The 27,584-nt window shown below is 35.8% G+C and overlaps 1 protein-coding gene across 1 annotated transcript in view; it reads left to right on the top strand.

Annotated features, from left to right (window-relative positions):
* Nucleotides 1-27,125, top strand: part of SDHAF3 (succinate dehydrogenase complex assembly factor 3) — an 83,314-nt gene extending 56,189 nt beyond the window's left edge. The window contains exon 2 of the mRNA XM_079931898.1: nt 24,773-27,125. Coding sequence (XP_079788024.1) covers nt 24,773-24,976 — 204 coding nt within the window. The 3' untranslated portion in view covers nt 24,977-27,125. The remainder of the gene's footprint in view (nt 1-24,772) is intronic.
* Nucleotides 27,126-27,584: the final 459 nt, after the last annotated feature.

Raw genomic sequence — 27,584 nt, 5'->3', positions numbered from 1 at the left:
GATGTATTTGTGGGGAGGAAGGTGATCTCCACATCTTATTCCTCTGCCATCTTGAAGGTCTTCTCCTAGATTTTATTTTTGTTAAATCCTTATAGCAGTTAGATAATTGACAACTTATTTATTTGCACTGACGTCTCATTTCTGCCATCATGACATATTTGATTTGTATGTGACTACAGAATTCATAGTAAACAAGTGTAAGGAGCATTTGTGAACCAGATTGTCTACATTTCCTTATTATTTTCCTAACCAAGAATCTTCCATGTTCTTGTTCCAGTCTTTTTTTCCTGCTTTAGGTAGTAATTAATACCTTTTTTGTTCATCCCTGGAGTCACAGGTGAGACCTGAGTTTGCTTTACTGCACTGGGCAGAGGAACCTGGGAAACTTGATTCCAGGGAGGCCCAGCTTCATGGCCACCTGAGAAATACAATGATTGGTGACACTGGTGCTACTTTGTATTCTTGTTTGTTTGTATTCTGTGAGTCAGTGTGATGTAATAAAAGAGTTTGGGGGCTAAGAAATAGCATAGGTGGTTATTTGATATTTTTTGTGCTGTAAAAAGGGATAATCTGTCATCAGTGACTTGAAAATCATAAAACCTGATTAAAGAGAGCCAAGAAGTCAAATTTATTATTATTGACAACATGGATTCCTTTTTTATTCTGTAATATAAAGTATTCTGTATTAATGACTTAGGCAGCTGTGCTTCAAATCCCCAAGGTGTCTTTGAATTTAGTCATTGTAATTCGGGTAACTTTCAGGTTTCTTACAGAGCGGCTGTTTTTGTTGGTTTTGTTCCTTGAGGAGGAGGACGCATGGCATTTTTAATCAGTTCTCTGGGGAAAGCTTGACTAAATGCTCCAAACAAGTTTATTGGTTCAATGTTGCTAAATAAAATTTTTAAATAATTCAGTAATTTGGGCAAAAGGTAATTTTTTCCTTTTAGATCTAGTAGTTGTCCTTCTCTTTGTGAGCTTACACTGAAGGAGTATAAATAATTTAGTTTGCCAAAACTCTGAAAAATTATTGTCATTTTAGCTTTCCAGGAAATTGTGGGCATGGCAGCACCATACATGCCTATCTTGTAATGGAATTAATAATATGACTTATATAGTTCAAAAGAAAGATATCTTAAACCATTTGGTTTCATTAAAGGGGGTCTATGATAAATGCTTTTCTAAATATGAATATCCTTTTGGGACGCAATCCTTTTATTTACAAAGTTTGACGGTTTGGATTGTCATATGTCATGGTTTCTTACAGAACCAAAAGTGTTTCTGACTGTGCTTTTGGGATATTTAGTTGTAATTTTGTTTTAAAGAACAAAGAAAGACAAGTAGTAGGTATGTGATTAAACAAGATAATGGAATTTGGGTTTTCTTTTGTTAATCTTTATGGCCAAGTTAATTAAGCACAATAGGCAAATTGATTTGGTCTCTGCTGTTAGGAAAATCATGAAAAAGCAGAGTTGTAACTTCCTCCATTCCAAAATCTCTCATATAAGCTTCTCTTTGCTTTCTTTCCCTCCCATTTAACTACTTAAATAATATTAACTATTAAAATAGTGTTCATTATAAAAGATCAAAACAGTACAGAGGTGAGATGTTCAGAACAAAATATGAAAGACATCCCCCTAAACTTTTGTGGGCATTCTTTCAGCTTCTGTGTTTACATAAATATATAAAAATTCTATTACATGTATAAATTTGTACATATTTTTAAAACATATGCAAATGGAATTGTATTCACATAATCTGCAAGTTGCTTTTTTTTTACTTGTCTTGGGGAGCTCTTTATGTCAGTACATTTTTTACTTTATTCCTTTTAACTGTTGCATACTATTCTATAGCATAGATGTACCATAGTTAATTTGACCAATCCTTATATTTTTCTCTATATACATGTATTTTTTTAAGATATAAATATGTCCAGTATCTTTTCTGCCCACATGTTCCTGTTACTTGCACTTAAAGTCTCAATTCTCTGAAATCTATAGCTTCTGGGCTTTCTGAGATTCTATCACCATCTCATATTCAATCCCATTCTCTTCTCTTCTTGCCAACTGTGTTTCTCATTGGCATCTTTAAAAATTGTGGCCCAGCTTTGTTTATAAGAACCAATCATTGTCAAGTTTTGTACGTCAGGTGTATAAGGAATTTTATTCTACTTTGATGCTAGCCTGTGGGGCAGGTAGCACAAATTCAGTGATTTACATTAATTATAAATACAAATAGTAATTAAGTGGTGCACAAAATGAATTTAATCAACAGTCACAAGCATGTGTTAAAGTATCAATTCAAAATTCTATTCTTTTGGTGAGGAAATTGTTGTGAAGCCTATTTAAAAATGGTTTTGGGGCTTCCCTGGTGGCGCAGTGGTTGAGAGTCCACCTGCCGATGCAGGGGACGCGGGCTCGTGCCCCAGTCCAGGAAGATCCCACATGCCGCGGAGCGGCTGGGCCCGTGAGCCATGGCCACTGGGCCTGTGCGTCCGGAGCCTGTGCTCCGCAACAGGAGAGGCCACAACAGTGAGAGGCCCGCATACCGCAAAAAAAAAAAAAAAAAGATTTTGGTATGTTTTACTTCAATTTTAAAAATGTGTCTGTCTTAAAAATTATAGTAATTCTAAAGTGTTTAAGAATATTGTCAGAAACAAAAAAGAAAAATGGATGATGAATGTAGGGTATTTTTAAATTAAAGAACCTTAGTGTGCTCTCTAATGAACACTTAAGAAGGAGAAACCTAAGGAAATGGTTAATTGGTGCAGGAGAGACTGAGGCTCAAATAAGATTAATTAACAAGGACTAAAAGGGATGAAACTTTGTTACCCAGGTAATCATTGGAAACAAAGTTCTCAGGACTGAAAAAAGATACCCTCAAAGCTACCTAGTTTTCTTATTTGAACCCTGCTGAATCCACAAAAACAAAGAAAAACCCCGAAGGGTATTTTAGAAGTTGAGGCGGCAAAGAACAAATAATACTTGAATCTGAATAAAAGTTTGCTTTTTTCTGTGCTGATTCATAAAAATTAATTTAAATTTAGCATTGAAGACACCTAATATCACTCATTGAAACAAAAATAATTGAGAGCTATGATTTTTGGTTTGAGAAGTTAAAGCAACATGAGAGCACTCTCTAGAGTTGCAGGCTTGGGGTTAGATTAGGCCAATGGTAGCGTTTCAGTGTCTGGGAAGCTTTGGAGGTACGTTAAATTTCATACTCATAGTTGAAATTTATAAGTGATGGGAATAGTTTTAGTTTAGTGCTGTTTGTACACAGTTAATTCTGTTTAAGTTAGATGTTATATATGCACGTGTATATGTACGTATTGCTTTTAGTTAATGGAAAAAAATTCAAACGTATACAAATATAGAGAAAATATAAGAAACCACCATGTACCTATCACTTGGCTTCCAACATTTTAACATCAGTTTAAGGCCAGTCTTGTTTCATCCGTATTCCCACCTACTTTTCCTCTCACCCCTAGGTTATTTTAAAGCAAATCACAAGCATATAATTTTATTCACAAATATTTCAATATTTAAGAGACTTTAAAATAATGACCATAATACCTCCAAAATTAGAAATAATTCCTAATTCATGTATCATCAAACATCTAATCAGTTTTTTAAATTTCCTAGTTGTCTATTTGTTAATAGCACTTCATTTGAATAAGAATCCAAATAAACTGATGCATTGTGATTAGTTGATATGTCCATTAAATCTGTTTTAGATATTTTTTCCTTATTCTTTTAGCTTCTTACAGAGTTATAGTACAATTATCAGAAGTAAGCAATTAACATTGGTGCAATATTAGTTACTAAGTGTATTCAATTTCACCAGTTTTTACACTAATATTCGTTTTCTGTTCTAAGGCCTAATCTAGTATTACACGTTGGATTTGGTTGTTATGCTGCCTTAGTTTCCTCTAATGTGTGATAGTTCCTTAGTTTTTCCTTGTCTTTTGTGACATTAAAGCTTTTGAAGATTCCTGGTCTGTTATTTTCTAGAGTGTCTTTTTTAAAAAATTAATTAATTTATGGCTGCATTGGGCCTTTGTTGCTGCGTGCAGGCTTTCTCTAGTTGTGGTGGGTGGGGGCTACTCTTCGTTGTGGTGCGGTGGCTTCTTTTGTTGTGGAGCATGGGCTCTAGGTGCACGGGCTTCAGTAGTTGTGGCATGTGAGCTCAGTAGTTGTGGCTCATGGCTTTGGAGTGCAGGCTCAGTAGTTGTGGCACATGGGTTTAGTTGCTCTGTGGCATGTGGGATCTTCCTGGATCAGAGGTCAAAGTGGTGTCCCCTGCATTGGCAGGCGATTCTTAACCACTGCGCCACCAGGGAGGTCCCTCTAGAGTGTCTCTTAATTGAGGTTTGTCTGATATTTTCTTGTGCTTAGATTGAAGTTGTATATTACTGAGATGAATATTACAGAGCTTAATACCCATCTCAGTGTGTAATTATCTGAGGGTCATGATATTAATATCATGTATTATTTTTAGTTTTCTTTATTGAAGTAACATTGGATTATAACTTCACATATGTTTTAAACATGTGTACATTGTATTTCTACTTCTCTATACACTACATTGTGCTCACCACCAAAAATTTAGTTTCCACCTGTAAACATACAGTTGATCCTCTTTACCCATTTCACCCTGCCCTGCCAACCCTTTCCCCTCTGGTTACCACTAATGTGTTCTCTGACCTATGTGTTTGTTGTTTCTGTTTTTTGTTTGGTTTGGCTTGTTCGTTTATTTTGTTTTTTATATTCCATATATGAGTGAAGTCATATATTTCTTTCTCTGTCTGACTTATTTCACTTAGCATAATACCCTCAAGATCCATCCATGTTGTCACAAGGCAAGATTTCATCTCTTTTATGTCTGAATGGTTATACACACACACATACACACACACACACACACACACCATTTCTTCTTTATCCATTCATCTGTTAATGGACACTTAGGTTATTTCCATATTTGGCTATTGTAAATAATGCTGCCATTAATATTAGGGGTGCTTATTTCTTTTTGAATTAGTGTTTTCATATTCTTTGGATAATACCCAGAAGTGGAATAGCTGGATCATATGGTAGTTCTGTTTTTTTGGGGAATCTTCATACTGTTTTCCATAGTGACTGCACCAATTTACATTTCTGCCAGTACAGTATGAGGGTTCCCTTTTCTCCAGATCCTTGCCAACACTTGTTTTTGACAATAGCCATTCTAACAGGCAAGATGTGATATTTCATTGTGGGTTTGATTTGCGTATCTCTAATTATTAGTGATGCTGAACATCTTTTCATGTGTCTGTTGGCCATCTTTGGAAAATGTCTATTCAGTTCCTCCTCCCATTTTTTAATCAGGTTGTTTGTTGAGTTATATGCCTTCTTTATGTATTTTGAATATTAACTCCTTATCAAATATGTGATTTGAAAATATCTTCTTCCATTTGATAGATTGTCTTTTCATTTTGTTGATGGTTTCCTTTGCTGTGCAGAAGCTTTTTAGTTTGATGTCCCATTTGTTTATTTTTGCTTTTGTTTCCCTTGCCTGAGGAGACATATCCAGAAAGATATTACTAAGACTGATGTCAAAGAGTGTACTGCCTATAGTTTTTGTTTAGGAGTTTTATGGTTTCAGGTCTGATATTCAAGTCTTTAATCCATCTTGAGTTAATTTGGTGTATGGTATAAGGCAGGGATTCTTTTGCATGTGACTGTCCAGTTTTCCCAAGAGACTGTCCTTTCCCCATAGTATAGTTTTGGCTCCTTTGTCATAAATTAGTTGACCACATATAAGGGGTTTATTTCTGGGCTCTCAATTCTGTTCTATTGATCTGCGTATCTGTTTTTCTGCTAACATGCTGTTTTGATGCTATAACATGCTATAACATGCTATAGATTTGTAATACAGTTTGAGATCAGGGAGTGTGATACCTCCAGCTTTGTTCTTTTTTCTCAGAATTGCTTTGACTATTTGGGGTCTTTTGTGGTTCCATTTGTATTTTAGAATTTTTGGTCTTATTTCTATGAACAATGTCCTTGGGATTTTGATAGATATTGCATTGAACCCATAGATTGCTTTAGGTAATGTGGACATTTTAACAGTGTTAGTTCTTTCAATCCATGAATATTGACTGTCTTTCCATTTATTTGTGTCTTCACCAATTTCTTTCAACAGTGTCTTATAGTTTTCAGTGTATAGGTTTTTCACTTCTTTGGTTAAATTTATTTCTAGGTATTTTATTCTTTTTATTGTGATTGTAAGTGGGATTTTCTTTTTTCTTTAAGTTTGTGATGAATTTTGATATGGATTAATTTTATGATGAAATATTTAATAAAGAGCAGAGTATAAAATGATAAATACATGAATTAATAATGGAAAGGAAAAGCACATGTAACATTTGTCTATAACATTTTTATGGGATTGTTTTCTTAATTTCTCTCTCTGCTAACTCACTGTTAGTGTTAGAAACACAACAGACTTCTTTTGTTGATTTTGTATCCTGCAATTTTACTTTGTTTAATATTTATAATAGTTCTTTGGTGGAGTCTTATGGGTTTTCTAAATAAAATGTCATCTGCAAATAGTGACAGTTTTACTTAATTCTTTGCAGTTTGGATGCCTTTTATTTATTTTTTTCTTGCCTAGTTGTTCTTGCTAGAACTTCCAATACTGTGTTGAGTAAGAGTGCTGGGAGTGGGCATCCTTGTCTTGTTCATGATTTTAGAAGGATCGTTTTCAGTTTTTTATCATTCAGTATGATGTTAGCTGTGGGTTTGTCATATATGGCCTTTGTTATGTTGAGGTATATTCCTTCTATACCCATTTTATTGAGAGACTTTGTGATAAATGGGTATTGAATCTTTTCAGATCATTTTTATGCATCTGTTGAGATGATCATATGGTTTTTATCCTTCATTTGGTTAGTATGGTGTATCAGGTTGATTGGTTTGATGATGTTGAACCATCCTTCATACCTGGAATAAATCCCACTTGATCATGGTGTATTATCTTTTTAATGTATTGTTGTATTGGGCTTGCTAATAATTTTGTTGAAAATTTTTACATCTATGTTCATCAGAGATATTGGCCTGTAATTTTGTGTTGTCCTTGTCTGGTTTTGGTATTAGAGTAATGTTGGCCTCGTAAAGTGAGTTAGGAAGCATTCCTCCCTCTTCAGTTTTTTGGAAGAGTTTGAAAAGGATAGTTATCAAATTTTCTTTGAATGTTTGGTAGAATTCACCAGTGAAGCTGTCTGGTCCTGGACTTTTGTCTGCTGGGAGATTTTGATTAGTGTTTCAATCTCTTAACTAGTGATTGGCCTATTCAGATTTGTTTTATTCAGTATTTAGTCTTGGAAGGTTGTATGATTCTAAGAATTTGTCCATTTCTTCTAGGTTGTCCAATTTGTTGGCATATTGCTGTTCATAATATTCTCTTATAATCCTTTGTATTTCTGTGCCATCCATTGTTATTTCTTATCTTTCATCTCTGATTTATCAGAGCCTTCTCTTTTTTCTTAGTGAGTCTAGCTAAAGGTTTGTTGATTTTATCTTTCAAAAGAACCAGCTCTTAGTTTCATTGATCTTTTCTGTTGTCCTTTTAGTTTCTATTTCATTTATTTCTCCTCTGATCTCTTTTATTTTCTTCTTTCTGCTGACTTTGGGATTTGTTTGTTCTTTTTCTCATTGCTTTAGGTGTAAGTTTATTTATTTGAGATTTTTTCTTGTTACTTGATGTAGGCCTATATTGCTATAAATGTTCCTCTAAGCACTGCTTTTGCCGTATCCCGTAGATTTTGGTATGTTGTATTTTCATTTTCATTTCTATTCAGGTATTTTTAAGTTTCCTCTTTGAGTTTTTCATTGATCCAGTAGTTGTTCAGTAGCCTGTTGTTCAGTCTCCACATATTTCTGATTTTACCAGTTTTCTTCTTAGAGTTGATTTCTAATTTTATACAACTGTGATCAGTAAAGATGCTTGATATTATTTCAGTCTTAAATTTATTGATCTTGTTTTGCATCCCAACATATGGTCTGTCCTTAAGAATGTTGCATGTCCACTTGAGAGGAATGTGTATTCTGCTGCATTTGGATGGAATGTTCTATAAAACCATATCAAATCAATCTGGTCTACTGCTTCACTTAAGGCCACTGTTTCCTTTTTGACTTTCTGTCTGGATGATTTATCTGTTGATGTAAGTGGGGTGTTAAAGTCCCTTACTATTACTGTGTTCCTGTCAATTTCTCCTGTTAGGTCTGTTAATAATTGCTGTATATATTTTGTGCTCCTATGTTAGGCGCATTTATATTAATAACTGTTATGTCTTCTTGATGAAATATCTCCTTTATCATTATTAATGTCCATCTTTGTCTCTTGTTACCTTTTTTGGCTTGAAGTCTGTTTTGTCTGATGTGATTATGGCTATGCGTGCTTTCTTTTGGCTGCCATTTGCTTGTAGTATCATCTTCTATCCCTTCACTTTTGAGCCCAAGTTTGTCTTTAGAGCTGAGATGAGTCTCTTGGAGATAGAATATAGTTGGGTCGTGTTTTATAATGCAGCTGTGCACTCTGGGTCTGAATTGGTGAATTCATTCCATTTACATTTAGGATGATTATTAATAAATGGGAACTTAGTTTGCCATTTTATGCTTTGTTTTCTGGTTGCTCTCTGTCTCCATTGTTTCTTTTTCCTTATGTTTCTGTCTGCCGTTTTCCTTTGGTGGTCTTCTGTGTTTTCTCAGTTTCCTCTTTTTCTATATTTTGTGTCTGTGTTCTGGATTTGTATTTTGTGGTTAACATGAGGTTTGTATAAAATGTCTCATAGGTAAAATAGTCTCTTTTGTGATGACAGCATCTTGTCTTCATTTGCCTAAATGGGTTCTGTCCTTTTCCTCTCCCCTGCTGCCTTTGTTTTTGTTGTCTCAAATTATCCTTTTCTATATTGTGAGTTCGTTACCAAATTGAAGTAGCTATAGTTATTTTTGCTGCTTTTTTTCCTCTTTAACCTTTATTCTATAATAATATTCTGATGTAGAGTTGAAATGTTCAGATTTATCACTTTATGCAAAGTTTTGTGTACTCTGGCCTTTTGTTTCTGGTAGAAGAGCTCCTTTCAGCATTTCTTGTAAGGCAGGTCTAGTGTTGATGAGCTCCCTCAGAGATGGGAAAGTCTTTATTTCTCCTTCATATCTGAATAACTTTGCTGGATAGAGTGTCCTTGGCTGACAGTGTTTATCATTGAGAATTTTGAGGTGATCATTTCATACTCACCTGGACTGTAGAATTTCTGGTGAGAAATCTGCTCGTTTCCTAGTGGTGGTTACTTTGTCAGTTATCATACATTTTTCCCTAGCTGCCTCTAAAATTCTTTGTCATTGACTTTTGACAGTTTAAATATAGAATGTCTTGGAGAAAGTCTTTTTGCATTGAGGTAATTAGGTGTTCTCTTAGCTTCATTGACTTGTATATCCAGTTCCTTCCCCAGGATCGGGAAGTTCTCAGCTATTATTTCTTTAGATAAACTCTGTTTCCTTCTCCCTCCCTTCTCCTTCTGGGATACTCATTATCCTAATGTTGCCTTTCCTAAAAGAGTTGGATAGGTCTTAGAGAATTTCCTCTTTTTAAAAAATATTTATTTATTATTAATTTTTATTGAAGAATATTTGATTACAATGTTGTGTTAGTTTCTGCTGTATAGCAAAGTGAATCAGTTATACATATACATATATCCACTCTTTTTTAGATTCTTTTCCCATATAGGTTATTACAGAGTATTGAGTAGAGTTCCCTGTGCTGTACAGTAGGTTCTTATTAGTTATCTGTTTCATGTATAGTAGTGTGTTTATGTCAATCCCAATCTCCCAATTTATCTGTCCCTTCCCCCTTTCGCCCTTGGTAACCATAAGTTTGTTTTCTACATCTGTGACTCTATTTCTGTTCTGTAAATAAGTTCATTTGTACCATTTTTTTAGATTCCACATATGTGATATCATATATTTGTCTTTCTCTGTCTGACTTCACTTAGTATGACAATCTCTAGGTCCATCCATGTCACTGCAAATGGCATTCTTTCTTTTTTATTTTTCAATTTTTTTGGATCTTCATTCGTTTTCTTCTTCTATCTATATTATTTATAGATTTCTATCTGCAGGCTTAGTAATTCTCTGTTCCACGGGGTCTGCTCTGTTTTTAGTGCTTTCTAATGCAGTCTTCATTTTGATTATTGAGTTCCTCATCTCCAGAATTTGTTTGGTTCTTTTACCTTTCAATCTTTTTGGTAAGGTATTCCTTCTTGTCATTAATTTTATTCCTGAGCTCATTTCAGAGTTTTCGTGAAGCTTATTAGTTTCTTCGTGGCAGCTATTTTGACTTTTCTATCAGTTAGATCACAATATTACATGCCTTTAAGTTTGGTTTCTGGAGAATTGTCATTCTCTTTTTGTGATACAGTGTAGGGGTCCCCAACCCCCAGGCCACAGACTGGTACTAGTCCATGGCCTGTTAGGAACCAGGCTGCACAGCAGAAGGAGAGTGCTGGGCAGGGGAGCGAAGCTTCATCTGTATTTACAGCTGCTCCCCATTGCTCGCGTTACTGCCTGAGCTCCGCCTCCTGTCAGGTCAGCAGCAGCATTAGATTCTCATAGGAGTGTGAACCCTACTGTGAACTGTGCATGTGAGGGATCTAGGTTGCGTGCTCCTTATGAGAATCTAATGCCTGATGATCTGAGCAGAGGCGGTGATGCTAGTGCTGGGGAGTGGCTGCAAATACCGATTATCATTAGCAGCGAGGTTTGACTGAACAGGGACCATAATAAATCAGTTGCTTGCAAACTCATATCAAAACCCTATCAGTGAGTGTCAAGTGACAATTAAGCTGCATCTTATGGAGTAGACTGGAAATAAGCAACACACTTCAGGTGTCACCGTCTCCCATCACCCCCAGGCAAGACCTCTAGTTGCAGGAAAACAAGCTCAGAGCGTCCACTGATTCTGCATTATGGTGAGTTGTAAAATTCTTTCTTTATATATTACAATGTAATAATAGTAGAAGTAAAGTGCACAATAAATGTAAATTGCTTGAATCATCCTGAAACCATTCCCATTCCCACCCAGCCCTGGTCCATGGAAAAACTGTCTTCCACAAAACTGGTCCCTGATGCCAGAAAGGTTGGGGACTGCTGATATAGTGTTACTGTGGTTCTTCATGGTACTTGATGACTTGTTCCTCTGCTGGTACATTTGAAATAGCAAACATCTTTCTTCTTTAAAGTTATTGGTTTTAGTTTTGGTTTTTTAATTTAATTCTAAGGATTCAACAGGTTAGAAATTAGAGTCCTTTCTTTTGTTTTCCAGTGGGTGACACTATGACACAAGTTTTTCGTTTTTCTTACGTTAGCTGCCTCTGGTTATATTTGAGAGTTGGCACTTTCCACCCTCTACCACCTGTCATAGGTGTTGCCAGTTGACCTTGTTGCTGCTTGTGCCTCGAGGGTTGTTGGTGCCTTGCTGCTGCGGTATTGCTGGCATTGCCACCAGGGACACTGGGATGGTAAGCGCTTCTGCTGTGTCCAGGATCTCCCAAGCCACAGGCTCTGCTGCTGTGGGGGGAGGGGAATGGGGAGGAGCTGGGGCAAGGTTGCCTCTTCTGTTTCTGGGGTTGTCGTGTTTGCAGGCACCACTGCTCTGAGCAAGGGGTCAGAGTGGTGGGTGCCTCTGTGGCTGGAGGAATGTGGTCATAGGCCCCTCTGCTGCTGCTGCCCAATTATCATGGCCAGGAGTGCCAACGTGGCCAGGTGTCTGGAGTCATGTGTGCTACTCCTCTGCTGTTACTGGGCTCCCTGGGGCTGTGGGCTCTGCTGCCACAACCAGGTAGCTGGGATTGCAGGCACTGCCTTTGCTCTTTTTCTGGTTCTGTCTTCTCTATGTGTTCCAGTCTACCCACCTTTAGATGTACAGATGTGTGGATCTCTGGCATCCTGATGTGTTGGGCAGAGGTACCTTTGTTGAGGGCAGATGTTTTAGTGGTTGCAGATTGAAGAGGAGAGACAAAGGGAGCATCTTACTTTACCATGATGTTTTCAGTATCACTTATTACTGGTAATGTTAATCTTGATCATTTGGTTAATGTGGTGTCTTCTAGGTTTCTCCACTGTAAAGTTATTTTTTCTTTATTAGCTCTAAGACTGGGGTTGTTTGTTTTTGTAGCTTTTCATAGTCTGGATTCTGCTGATTGAATTTCCATAGTGATATTTAACATATTCTGTAAATTGGGTTAAATGTAGAGGATATTCAGTGCAGATAGATTTTCTGTGTTAAGTACTTCCCTCAGGAGGCCCATAATATCTGGTTGTTTCTCTTTTTGAGTTATTCCTTTAGTTTTTTAAGTCCCAAAGCTGGTTTAAAAAAATCTAATACAGTTCATTTTTATTCTTAAAAAAGTCTTTGCCTGCATTTTGCTAATACTTTGCTTTAGAGGTAATTTTATTAGATGGACAGTTTATTTTTATCTTTTAAGTTAAAGTTATGTTATAAAAGATTCTATCTACTTAGTTTATTTTTATCTTTTAAGTGAAAGTCATGTTATAAAAGATTCTATCTACTTTGTTACCAGTAATTTAATGGTAATCAGTTGGATTCAGACTATAGACAAGTTTAATACATAAAGAATAAGAAAGTACAGTGAAGGCATAACTAGTCTCTTAAAATATTTCTAATTATTGTCACTGATAAGACTAGGTACTCTGGTAGTCTAGGTTCTCTGCCTTTTTAAAAACTCTAGTGAGAAAGAGAATTAGCAGGCCACACTTCAAGTTGTTACCATAGCATGAAGGGTAGTTTTTCCTGTTAAAAGCCTTTCCTAACATCGTATTTCTGTAGTTTACTGCTGTATTAGTTTCCTGGAGCTGCTGTAACAACTTAGCACAACTTGGTGACTTAAAACAACAGAATTTTATTCTCATACTGTTCTGGAGGCTCTGTGTCCTAATCCAGATGTTGGAGGTTCTCAGGGAGAAACCGTGCTTTGCTTCTCCTAGCTTCTGGTGGGTGAAGGCATTCCTTGACGTGTTGCCATGTCATTCCAGACTGTCTCCGTCTTCACAACACCTTCTCCTCTGGTGTGTCTAATTTCTCTCAGTCTCTCCTTTATGAACATTTGTGATGGTATTTAGAGCCCACCAGGATAATCTCCTCAGCTCAAAGATTCGTAATTTAAATACATCTGCAAACCCTTTACCATATAAGGTAATACATGTTTCAGGAATCAGGACTTGTTATCTTTGGAGGACATCATTCAACTCACTACACCTTCTCTCACCATTCCTTTGATGGCTTTCTGCTACCTGAGGAAGCACTGTGCATTCTTTTTGGTTCAAGAGATCAAATCATAGGAGTCTTCTAACTTGAGGAAAATTCTGGGATAGCTTTATTCTTAGAGGCTAGCATGACAAGCTTGAAACCAAAGGGTACTGTAGCTCATATGAGATGTTTTTCTATTCTCTGTCTTTCTCCCTCTAGGGAGGTTTTCATGGCAGGGGATCTAGTCAGAAAATTAATATTTTATTGCTGCTTCTCCCTATATTTGGACACATACAGATTGTCTTAAAGTTGTTGGGTTGTTTGTTTGTTTTACATTTTTCTTGTATCCTGTCAATAGAGGAATGTTGAAAGTGCATGGGGCAGACTGGTAGGCAATAGAGGGTGACAGCAGGGGGGAAGGGTGTTCTTTTTCCCTGCTGTGACAGTCTTTACACTCAAAATGTTCACTGATCATTCCCCTTAGATCTTTTTTTTTTTTTTTGGCATTTTATCAAACCAATATGGGCTTGAATTATCAAATTTTTAAAAATCGAGATATAATTGACATGTAGTTGGCCCTCTGTATCTGTGAGTTCCGCAATTACTAATACAGAGGGCCGACTGTACTACACCATTTTATATAAGGGACTTGAGCATCCTTGGATTTTGGTATCCACAGGGGGTCCTGCAACCAATACCCTGTGGATACCAAGGGATGATTGTATAACACTGTATTAGTTTTAGGTCTACAACATAATGATTTAATGTGTGTATATATTGTGAAATGACTACCAGAATAAGTTGGTTAACATCCATCACCACACATTTACATTTTTTCTAGTGACGAAAATTTTTATGATTTACTCTTTAACAACTTTCAAATATACAATACAGTATTGTTAACTATGGTTACCATGTATACATTACATGCCAAGGACTTATTTATCTTATAACTGGAAGTTTGTACCTTTTGACTACCTTCACCCATTTCCTCCCTTCTCTGCCCAGCTCCCTCCCTCTAGTAACTACCAATTTGTTCTCTGAATCTGTGAGGTTTTTTTTTTAAGATTCCTCATATAAGTGAGATTATACTATATTTGTGTTTTTCTATCTGACTTATTTCACTTAGCACAATGCCCCCATGTTGCAAATAGCTTAATGATATTCCTTTGTGTGTGTGCGTGTATATATATCGTATTATATATGGTATTATATATATAAAATCACATATACCACATTTTCTTTATCCAGGAAGAGACTGTCATTTCTCCATTGTATAGTTGTGGCTCTTTTGTCATAAATTAGTTGACCACATATGCACGGATTTACTCCTGGGCTATTTCTGTTCCATTGATCTGTTTCTGTTTTTTATTGCAATACCATACTGTTTTGATTATTAAAGCTATGTAATATAGTTTGAAAGCAGGAAGTGTAATGCCTCTTGCTTTGTTCTTCTTTCTCAAGATTGCTTTGGCTATTTTGTGGTTCCATACAAATATTAGTATTGTTTACTGTAAAATGCCATTGGAATCTTGATAGGGGTTACGTTGGATACATAGATTGCCCTGGGTAGTATGGATTTTAACAATGTTCTAGTCTGTGAGCATGGAGTATCTCTTCATTTGTGTCTTCTTCCATTTCTTTCATCCATGTCTTACAGTTTTCAGTATACAGGTCTTTCAGCTCCTTGGTTAAATTTATTCCTAAGTATTTTATTCTTTTTGATCCAGTTGTAAATGGGATTGTCTTAATTTTTCTAATAGTTTGTTACTAGTGTATAAAAATACAGCTAATTTTTGTATATGGATTTTGTATCCTGTAACTTTACCTAATTCTTGGAGTCTTTAAGGTTTTATATGTAAGTCGTTTACAAATAATGACAGCTTTACTACTTTATTTTATTTGGATGCCTTTTCTTTTTTTTTTCTTTTTGTTCTGATTGCTCTGGCTAGGACTTCTAGTAGTATGTTGAATAAAAGGGGCAATAGTGGACTTCCTTCTATCATTGCTGATCTTAGAGGACAAGCTTTCAGTTTTTCATCACTGAGTATGATATTAACTGTGGGCTTGTCATATATGGCCTTTATTATGTTGAGGCATGTTCCCTCTGTACCCAGTTGAGAGTTTTCATAATTGAATTTGAATTTTGTCAAATGCTTTTTTGGCATCTATTCAGATGATCATATGATTTTTATCCTTAGTTTTGTTAATGTGGTGTATCACATTGTTTTGCTGATGTTGAACCATGTCATCCCAGGGATAAATCACATTTGATCATGGTGTATGAACCTTTTTGTGTATTGTTATATTGGGCTTGCTAATGTTTTGTTGAGAATTTTTGCATTCATGTTTATGAGGAATATTGGCCTGTAATTTTCTTTTCTTGTTTGTTTTGTCTAGTTTCAGTCTCAGAGTAATAGTGCTGGTCTTGTAAAATGAGTTTGGAAGTATTCTCTTCTCTTCTGTCTTTTGGAAGGGTTTGAAAGGGATTGGTATTCTTAAAATGTTTGGTTGAATTTATCAGTAAATCCATTTGGACTTACGTTTTTTGGGAGGTTTGTGATTACTGATTCAATCACCTTGTTTCTAATTGGTCTGTTCAGATTTTCTATTTGTTCATGATTCGGTCTTATTTAGTAGGTTTTATGTTTCTAGCAGTTTATCCATTTCTTGTAGGTTGTCTGAATTGTTAATGGATAATTGTTCATTGTAGTCTCTGATGATCCTTTCCATTTCTGTGGGAACAGTTGTATTGTTCTCTTTCATGTCTAATATCATTTGAGTCTTTTTTCCTTAGTGAATCTAGCTAAAGGTATGTGTACTTGGTTTATCTTTTCAAAAAATCAGCTTAGTTTCATTGAACTTTTGTATTGTCCTTTCTTGTCTTTATTTTATTTATTTCTGCTCTGATCTTTGTTATTTTCTTCCTTCTACTAACTTTAGGCTTAGGTTTTTCTTTTTCTTGTTCCTTCAGGTATATAGTTAGGTTTTTTATTGAGGTGTTTCTTTTTTCTTAATGTAGTCATTTATCACTATGAACTTCCCTCTTAGAACTGCTTTTGCTGCATCCTATACGTTTTGGTGTGTTGTATTTCCATTTTTGTTTGTCTCAAGATGTTTTTTGATTTCGCTTTTGATTTCTTCTTTGACCCATTGGTTGTTCAATTTCATGGTATTTAATCACCACATATTTATGAATTTTCCAGTTTTCTTTCTGGAATTGATTTCTAGTGTAATAATACCATTGTGGTTGGAAGAGATGCTTGATGTGATTTCGGTCTTCTTAATCTGTGTCCTAACATAAGGTCTATCCTGCAGAATGTGTCATGTGTGCTTAAGAAGAATGTGTACTATGCTGCTTTTGAATGAAATGTTCTGTAAATGTTTGTTAAAGTGCATGTTACACGAGATGGACTTGAATGTTTTCTTACTGATTTTCTGTCTGGATTATTTGTACATTGATGAAAGTATGGTATTAAAGCCCCCTACTATTATTGTAGTTCCTGTCTCTCTCGTTAGATCTGTTAATATTTGCTGCATACATATTAAAAATGTCATTCTTTTTTGGATGGACCCCCTTTTCATTATACAGTGACCTTCCTTGTATCTCTTTTTGTCTTTGTCTTAGTCTGTTTTATCTGATGTAAGTATAGCTACCCCAGCTTTCTTTTGGTTTCCACTTGCATGGAATATCTTTTTCCATGTGTCTGTTTGTGTCCTTAAAGCTGAATTGAGTCTCTTGTAGGCAGCATATAGTTATGTCTGTTTTTTTAATCCATTCAGCTACTCTGTGTCTTTCGATTGAATAATTTAGTTCATGACATTTAAAATAACTGTTGATAGATACGGACTTACTATTGACAGAGAAGCAAAAGCTGAAAGAGTTCATCACTATTAGACCAGCCTTACAAGCTTCTTTCGTAGAGATACTGACAACCTGTGGCAGGGTAATGGGAGCATGCCAGGATGGTGCCCACCTATTTGCAGATCCTCAGTGCTGGGTTGGGGTTTATGGGGAGATTGTGTCTCAGCCTCTGTTACCTTTTTCAGTGTGGATTTTTTTTTTATTTACCCAATATGTAAGAGTCGTGCAGCTAGTTTCTGGATTTTTTTCAGAGGAAAATTGTTCTATGTATAGCTGTAGATTTGGTGTGTTTGTGGGAAGAGAAGAGTTCAGGAGCCTTCTTTGTTGTCATCTTGAACTGGGACCTCCTCCTCACACTTCTGTGTGAAATGCATTTCTAGTTTTCTCAAGAAACATAAGAATTTAAGATAAGCATTAGATTGTTACCTTAATTATTATAAATTATACCCCAGTGAAATGTTCTAGAATTTTGTATACTTAAATTTTTAAGTGTAAAATTATGAAAATTTCCAAAATATAGGAAGAAGAAAATTGTATAAAGTACATTCATATATCCACCACCCAGATTTAACACATACTGACATTTTACAGTATTTGCTTAAATCAGTCTTTTAAAAAGCAAATAGAATACTAAAAGTACAGCTAAAACTTTACCCCAGTCTTCGCCTCGAAAAACAAGGAAGGGGGAAATCAGTATCCTGACATTGGTGTCTGTTGTTTCCACGCTTGTTTTCATACATTTTGAACATATGTATATAACTCTAAAGAATATATATTTTCTACACATATGGTCATACTATGTAAGTTTCTTTTAGGATTTTTACTTTATGGGTCCTTTTCAACAATCTGACTACTGTATGCCTAGGTGTGGCTTCATTTTGTATTTATCTTGCTTGGAGCTTGCTAATCTTTTTGAACCTGTACATTTATTTTTCAAAAAGAATTTTTGCCTCATTGTCTTCTGGGATTCCATTTAAACACAATTTTGACATTGTCCCACAGATAACTGATCTTAAGTTCATTTTTTTAAACATCTTTATTAGAGTATAATTGCTTTACAGTGGTATGTTAGTTTCTGTTTTATAACAAAGTGAATCAGCTATACATATACATATGTCCACATATCTCTTCCCTCTGGCATCTCCCTCCCTCCCACCCTCCCTATCCCACCCCTCTAGGTGGTCACAAAGCACTGAGCTGATCTCCATATGCTATGCAGCTGCTCCCCACTAGCTATCTATTTTACGTTTGGTAGTGTATATATGTCCATGCCACTCTCACTTTCTCCCAGCTTACCCTTCCCCCTCCCAATATCCTCAAGTCCATTCTCTAGTAGGTCTGCATCTTTATTCCTGTCTTGCCCCTAGGTTCTTCTGACCAATTTTTTTTCTTTTTTTAGATTCCATATATATGTGTTAGCATACGGTATTTGTTTTTCTCTTTCTGACTTACTTCACTCTTCACACTAGGTCCATCCACCTCACTACAAATAACTCAATTTCGTTTATTTTTATGGCTGAGTAATATTCCATTGTATATATGTGCCATATCTTCTTTATCCATTCATCTGTTGATGGACACTTAGGTTGCTTCCATGTCCTGGCTATTGTAAATAGAGCTGCAATGAACATTGTGGAACATGACTCTTTGAATTATGCTTTTCTCAAGGTATATGCCCTGTAGTGGGATTGCTGGGTCATATGGTAGTTCTATTTTTAGTTTTTTAAGGAACCTCCATACTGTTCTCAATAGTGGCTGTATCAATTTACATTCCCATCAACAGTGCAAGAGTGTTCCCTTTTCTCCACACCCTCTCCAGCATTTATTGTTTGTAGATTTTTTGATGATGGCCATTCTGACCAGTGTGAGGTGATATCTTATTATAGTTTTGATTTGCATTTCTCTAATGATCAGTGATGTTGAGTATCCTTTCATGTGTTTGTTGGCAATCTGTATATCTTCTTTGGAGAAATGTCTATTTAGGTCTTCTGCCCATTTTTGGATTGGGTTGTTTTTTTGTTATTGAGCTGCATGAGTTGCTCGTATGTTTTGGAGATTAATCCTTTGTCAGTTGCTTCATTTGCAAATACTTTCTCCCATTCTGAGGGTTGTCTTTTGGTCTTGTTTATGGTTTCCTTTGCTGTGCAAAAGCTTTGAAGTTTCATTAGGTCCCATTTGTTTATTTTTGTTTTTATTTCTGTTTCTCTAGGAGGTGGGTGAAAAAGGATCTTGCTGTGATTTATGTCATAGAGTGTTCTGCCTAAGAGTTTGATGGTGTCTGCCCTTACATTTTGGTCTTTAATCCATTTTGAGTTTATTTTTGTGTATGGTTTTAGGGAGTGTTCTAATTTCCTTCTTTTACATGTAGCTGTCCAGTTTTCCCAGCACCACTTATTGAAGAGGCTTTCTTTTCTCCATTGTATATTCTTGCCTTCTTTATCAAAGATAAGGTGACGATATGTGTGTGGGTTTATCTCTGGGCTTTCTCTCCTGTTCCATTGATCTATATTTCTATTTTTGTGCCAGTACCATACTGTCTTGATTACCATATCACTGATGAACATAGATGCAAAAATCCTCAACAAAATACTAGCAAACAGAATCCAACAGCACATTAAAAGGATCATACACCATGATCAAGTGGGGTTTATCCCAGGAATGCAAGGATTCTTCCATATATGCAAATCAATCAACGTGATACACCATCTTAACAAATTGAAGGAGAAAAACCATATGATCATATCAATAGATGCAGCAAGTTTTCCACAAAATTCAACACTCATTTATGATAAAAACCCTGCAGAAAGTAGGCATAGAGGGAACTTTCCTCAACATAATAAAGGCCATATATGACAAACCCACAGCCAACATCTTCCTTAATGGTGAAAAACTGAAACCATTCCCACTAAGGTCAGGAAGAAGACAAGGTTGCCCACTCTCACCACTATTATTTAACATAGTTTTGGAAGTTTTAGCTACAGCAATCAGAGAAGAAAAAGAAATAAAAGGAAACCAAATCAGAAAAGAAGAAGTAAAGCTGTCACTGTTTGCAGATGACATGATACTATACATAGAGAATCCTAAAGATGCTACCAGAAAACTACTAGAGCTAATCAATGAATTTGGTAAAGTAGCAGGATACAAAATTAATGCACAGAAATCTCTTGCATCCCTATACACTAATGATGAAAAATCTGAAAGAGAAATTAAGGAAACACTCCCATTTACAATTGCAACAAAAAGAATAAAATATCTAGGAATAAACCTACCTAAGGAGACAAAAGATCTGTATGCAGAAAATTTTAAGACACTGATGAAAGAAATTAAAGATGATACAAATAGATGGAGAGATATACCATGTTCCTGGAAGAATCAACATTGTGAAAATGACTATACTCCCCAAAGCAATCTACAGATTCAGTGCAATCCCTTTCAAACTACCACTGGCATTTTTCACAGAACTAGAACAAAAAAATCACACAATTCGTATGTAAACATAAAAGACCCCGAATAGCCAAAGCAATCTTGAGAAAGAAAAATGGAGCTGGAGGAATCAGGCTCCCTGCCTTCCCTTCAAAGCTACTGTAATCAAGACAGTATGGTACTGGCAGAAAAACAGGAATATAGATTAAGTTCATTCTTTAATAGTTTTTCACTTTCAGGTTGGATAATTTCTACTGACATACTTTCAAGTTCATTGAATCTTTCTTTTCTCATCTCTAGTATGCTGTTAAACCCAGTCAATGAGGATTTTTAAATTTCAGATAACTGCATTTTAGAGTTCTAGAGTTTTCTTTTGGTTCTTACAGTTTCTTATTTTCTGCTGAGATTTCTCATCTATGCATTTATTATGACATTTTCTTTTATGTATTTGAACATAAATAATAGCTGCTTCAGAATCCTTTGCTGCTAGTTTTAATGTCTGAACCATTTCAGGCATTGCCTTTTCTCTTGATTATGGGTCACATTTTCTGTTTCTTCATGATTCTTGTAATTTTGGATTTTTTTCTGGACACTGTGAATGATAGATACATTGTAGAGACATTATTCCACTGTGTTCTTCCAAAGTGTATTGATTTTTGTTTTATCAAGCAGTTAACTTGGCAGAACTCATATTCCAAACTCTGTGTCCCCCTTGACAAAAAGTGTCTATTTAGTTCTTTTTGCCTTAGCTGGGCTTTAGTCTGTCATGAGCATGCTTAGTTAAGGGGTTAGCCAGAGATTTTGGCAGAGTTTATTTGCAGAATTTGGGGTTCCCCTTTTGTAGTTCTTTTTCTGAGATTTCCCTTTCTTACTTTCCAGCTGCTGCTGTTCTCCCACACTGTGCTCTGAGTCCTCAGTAACCTTGCAGCACCAACTGGCATCTTCCCTCGGAAAAAATGCCATAAAAGTGGCAGTCTAACCCTGTGTTCCCTGCCATTCACCATTCTGTCAGCTCCTTTCTACTTTCTGATTTGGTTGCTCTCCAGTGTCTTGGGATTGTTGTTTGATTATATTTTGTGTAGACTTTATGTTATCTGCAGGAGGGTTGGTTTGATAGAAGGTACTGCACTATTAATGGGAGTAGAACTCCTTGCATAGCTTTTTTTTTAATGTGGTAAAAATACATATAACATAAAATTTACCACTTCAGCCTTTTTTTTCTTTTTTTTTTTTTTCTTTTTTGCGGTACGCGTGCCTCTCACTGTTGTGGCCTCTCCCGTTGCGGAGCACAGGCTCCGGACGCGCAGGCTCAGCGGCCATGGCTCACGGGCCTAGCTGCTCCGTGGCGTGTGGGATCTTCCCAGACCGGGGCACAAACCCGTGTCCCCTGCATTGGCAGGCGGACTCTCAACCACTGTGCCACCAGGGAAGCCCCACTTTAGCCATTTTTAAGTGTACCACTCAGGGGCATTGATTGCATTTACAGTCTTGTTCATCGGTTACCACTGTCTATACCCAAAACATTTTCTTACCCAAACAAACTCTGTGCCCCAAAAGCAGTACATCCCCACTCCCTCTCCCCCAGCCCCTGGTGTCCTCTATTACACTTCTGTCTCTATAAGTTTGCCTGTTCTACATATTTCACATGAGTGGAATCCTGCAATATTTGTTTTTTTGTGTCTGGCTTATTTCAGTTTTAGCATAATGTTTTCAAGTTTCATCTGTGTTGTAGAATGTATCAGAATTCTTTTTAAGTGTGAATAATATTCCATTGTATGTTCACACCACACTTTATTTATCTATTCATCTGTTGATGGATATGTTTCCACATATTTGCTGTTGTGAATAATGAATGCTGTTATGAACATGGATGTACAAGTATCTGTTTGAGTTCCTACTTTGATTTATTTGGGGTATATACCTGTAAGTGGAGTTGCTGGATCAGACGGTAATTCTTTAACTTCTTGAGGAACTGCCAAACTGTTTTCCACAGTGGCTATACCATTTTATATTCCCACTAGCAATGTATAAGTTTCCAGTTTCTAAAAATTCTCACCCATATGTGTTATTTTCCTTTTATTTATTGTCTATTATTATAGTCATCCTAGTGGGTATTAAGTGGTATCTCATTGTGATTTGGATTTTCATTTCTCTAATGACTAATTATGTTGAGTATCATTTCATGTCCTTGTTGATGGTTTATATATCTTTGGAGAAATGTCTACTCAAGTCTTTTGCCCATTTTTTGAGTTGTCTTTTTATTGTCTTGACATATTCTGGTTATTAAATGCTTATCAGACATAGTTTGCAAATATTTTTTCCCATTCTGCAGTTTCTTTTCACTCTGAGTGTCTTCCGATGCACAAAAGTTTTTGATTTTGATGAAATCCAATTTATCTAGTTTTTCTTTTGTTGCTTATGCCTTTGGTGTCATATCTTAGACTTGTTGCCAAATCCAAAGTCATGAAAATTTACCCCTGTTTTCTTCCAGGAGTTTTATGGTTTTAGCTCTTATGTTTGTTTTTCATCCATTTTGTGTTAATTTCTGTATATGGTGGGAGGTAGGGATGCAACTTTACTCTTTTGCATGTGGAAATCCAATTTTCCCAGCAGTATCTGTTGAAGAGATATTCTTTCCATTGATGGACTTGACACCATTGTCAAAAGTCAGTTGGCCATATATGTAAGGGTTTATTTCTGGATGCTCAGTTCTATTCCATTATTCTCTATATATCTACCCTAAAGCCAGTAAGTTTTGAAATTGGGAACTGTGTATGCTCCAACTTTGTTTCTTTTTCAAGATTGTTTTGGCTCTTCAAGGCCTCTCACATTTTCATATGAATTTGAGTATTGGTTTTTCTACTTCTACAAATGTATAAATTTTTTTTAACTTGCTTTTTGGATTCTGATTATTTTAGAGATTTATTCATGTTAATACAGACATATAATTACTTAATGGATTATAAAGAAGTGTCTAAACACTTTATTAATAAACAATGTTTTGCTTTTATAAGGAATGCCACAATGAACATTCTTTGAATGCCTCTTGTCCACATGTTGTAAAGTGTCTTTAGGACAGTAGTTCACAACCTGGGCAGTTTTGCTTGCAAGGAAACATTTGGCAGTCTTTGGAGACATTTTTGATTATCAAGACTAAGAGGAGGGGTGCTGCAGGCATCTAGTGGGTAGAGACCAGGGACACTATTAAGCATCCTACAATGCAAAAACAAATTCCCACCCACCCTATTACAAAGTATTATCCAAATTATACACTTTGTTAATAGTACTGAGGTTGAGAAACTATGCTCTGGGGCATATACTTAGAAGTGGAATTTATAAAGCCCTAGGGTATGTGCAGTTTTTTAGTATTATATGAAATGGGTTTCTGTAAAATGTGACAAAGATATTATTTCCAATTCAAATAAAGGTTTGGAATATCTGAAATTAAAGTTTCTTTGGTGATGCTGGTATCTAACAGTTATAAGCAATTTAATTATCTTAAACCAGATACAATAGCAGCATTATCCAGAGTTAACTAATTTGTTACTTACCCAGAGGGTGCACATAATTTAACTTCATGAACTGAAATACAGCAGTACTTCCTGCCTGATTAAAAGAATGAGAGAAAAATTAGTGTGAAAAATGTAGAATTTTTTTCTGGCAAAGATGGTTGTTAAATATTGAAAGCTTAAAGGTTTGAAAATTTTTTCTAAGTGTGATTTAAATTCGTTTTTAAACTGAAGACAGGGGAATGAACCTAAAGAATTTTGAGACCCACTTTTAAGCCTATAAGACCCATGACTCCCCCTTTGAAAATCTGATGAAAGTTATGGCCCCAGAACTACGTGCATGTTTGTGTACATACAATTTTGTGTATGATTTTTGGGTGGTTTATGCATGCTCCTGAAGCCCATTCATGGACCACTCCTACCTGCCTTGAACCTTCTAGATTTCCAGATTCAGGACTTTGGTAATAAAACTCTTAAAATGCTAAAAATAAGATATATGTATTTGAAACTATCACTGAATAGTAAAGACACAGCTCTATATTGTTCGTGTCTTATTTGCCAAATGCACAAGACTCAGTGATAGGATTCTTTAAGTTCTTCAACATTAAATGAATGAATACAGATCTGATTTTAATATCTATAACCTTCAATTTTTTTTTCTTTTTACTAGGCATATGCAGCGGTGCTATGGCAACAAGCTAATGAAAACAGACGCAATTCAACTGAAAAAGCATGTTTTGGAATCTCCCTACCAGAAGAAAGACTTAATGACTTTCGTGATGAACAAATTGGACAGTTGCAGGAGCTGATGCAAGAAGCCACTAAACCCAATAGGCAGTTTAGTATTACTGAGTCCAGGAAACCAAAATTTTAGTCTATACAATAAAGTTTAACAAAGCATTTCAAATTCAGAGCCCCTTATTTTAACTGTCATTGGTTTTAAAAAATTATTTCTTAAGCTTTTAGGCTTTGAGAATGCCTGGTGTTAATGAAATATTCTTTTATCTGGGGATGAATGCTCTTTGTAATATACAGATCAGGATCATAAGTGGATGAAACTTTACATTATTGAAGTAACAGCACTTGCTGGCTAGGATTTGTTTTTTGGATTGAACAAGAAAGAATGGCTCTAAAATGGACAAGCTTGTGAAATTTTGCCAAAAATTTTTTTATGTATAAATTCGTTTTAATGCTATTCTTGTTCAACCATTAGCTTCATGGCTTTAGCTTTATAAGTATATTTATTATGATAATGATTGATTGATAGATGTAGAATTCTGAGGTTATTATTTAATTTCCATTTGCATGGAATATCTTTTTCCATCCCCTCACTTTCAATCTGTAAGTGTCCCTGGATCTGAAGGTGGGTCTCTTGTAGACAGCATATATAAGGGTCTTGTTTTCATATCCAGCCAGTCTGTGTCTTTTGGTTGGAGCATTTAATCCATTTACATTTAAGGAAATTATTGATATGCATGTTCTTACTGCCATTTTATTAATTGTTTTGGATTTGTTTTTGTAGGTCTTTTTTCTTTTCCTCATTTTATTTATTTATTTATTGGCTGTGTTGGGTCTTTGTTGCTGTGTGTGGGCTTTCTCTAGTTGCAGTGACTGGGGGCTACCCTTCGTTGCAGTGCATGGGCTTCTCATTGCAGTGACTTCTCTTGTTGCAGAGCACGGGCTCTAGGCTTCAGTAGTTGTGCCTTGCAGGCTCTACAGCACAGGCTCAGTAGTTGTGGCACATGGGCTCAGTTGCTCTGTGGCATGTCCCAGACTAGGGATCAAATCTGTGTGACCCCTGCTTTGGCAGGCAGATTCTTAACCACTTTGCCACCAGGGAAGGCCCTTTTTTTCCCCCCTTCCTCTGTTGTGCTCTTCTCTAGTGTTGTGTTTGGATTGCTTTTTCTTTTTTGTATGCATCGTAGTTTTGGTTTGCGGTTACCATGCGGTTTTGATTTAGTAGTCTATATATATATATATATATATATATATATACACACAAGATTGTTTTAAGTTGCTGGTCTCAATTTCAAATGCATTTCCAATATCCTGCATTAGTAACTCTCTTCATGATTGCTGGTTTTGATATATTTGTGTGTGGATGATTTCCTGCCTTTACTGTATGTTTGCCTTTACTGGTGAGCTTTCCCATTCAGAATTTTTTTGTTTCTACTTGCAGCCTTTTCTTTTCAATCTGGAGAAGTTCCTTTAGCATTTGTTGTGAAGCTAGTTTGGTGGTGCTGAATTCTCTTAGCTTTTGCTTGTCTGTAAAGCTTTTGATTTCTCCATCCAATCTGAATGAGAGTTTTGCTGGCTATTCTTGATTGTAGGTTTTTTCCTTTCATCACTTTAATTATATCATGCCACTCCCTCTGGCCTGCAGAGTTTCTGCTGAAAAATCAGCTGATTGTGATTTTGGAGTTTTTGCGTGAGGAGGTGAGCTCAAGTCCAGCAAGGTTATTATTTAAATACATTGTTATCCTGAAAATTTCATCACTTCTGCTTTAATAATACATATGATTATTCTTTTAAATGTCCCTTTTCCCTGAGTCATTGTTTATTTACAATGAAAGGTTAAAAGAAGCTTTAGGATTCAGTATTATACATATTACCATTTGTCTACTAGATTTTACAATGTTTAATACATTTCTCTGGTGTTTGTTAATAACAGATGACCCCTTAATTTGTAGTTACTTTGAGAATCTCATTTATGGCCTAATTCATGGGGAGATAAAAACACTTTCATTATTTTTTTCTTACACTTAAGTCAATTTATACACTGAAAAGAAAAAAAGCATTTTAGAATGTGACTGGGATTATGAATTAAAAAAAATATTGTACACTAAAACAACTTGCATATATAATTATGTATGTGTACTTTGATTTTTTTAACACCTACATTGGAGTATAATTGCTTTACAATGATGTTAGTTTCTGCTTTATAACAAAGTGAATCAGTTATACATATACATATGTTCCCATATCTCTTCCCTCTTGCATCTCCCTCCCTCCCACCCTCCCTATCCCACCCCTGTAGGTGGTCACAAAGCACCTAGCTGATCTCCTTGTGCTATGCGGCTGCTTCCCACTAGCTATCTACTTTACGTTTGGTAGTGTATATATGTCCATGCCACTCTCTCACTTTGTCCCAGCTTACCCTTCCCCATATCCTCAAGTTCATTCTCTAGTAGGTCTGTGTCTTTATTCCCATCTTACCTCTAGGTTCTTCATGACCTGTACTCTGAGATTCTTAATCATTTTTCAGATGCAATTGTGTTTATGTCAGCTTTTCAAAAAATTAATTCATATTTGCTCTGTTTTTCTGTCTTGTGCTTTCTCTGTGTATGGCTGCTGGGTCCCTCAGTCCTTTCTTCTATTCCTCTCTGATCAGTCTATAGACTGATCAGTGAGTCTTTTCCCATACATCAATCAGTAATTAGTCTTTACATTATAACAGGCTCCAGGAATAAAACAATGAATAA

Source organism: Stenella coeruleoalba (genome assembly GCF_951394435.1).
Source record: "Stenella coeruleoalba genome assembly, chromosome: 9".
In the NCBI taxonomy this organism is placed as follows: Eukaryota; Metazoa; Chordata; class Mammalia; order Artiodactyla; family Delphinidae; genus Stenella; species Stenella coeruleoalba.
The sequence above is the reverse complement of the archived record's forward strand: the minus strand, read 5'-3'. Positions and strand labels throughout refer to the sequence as shown.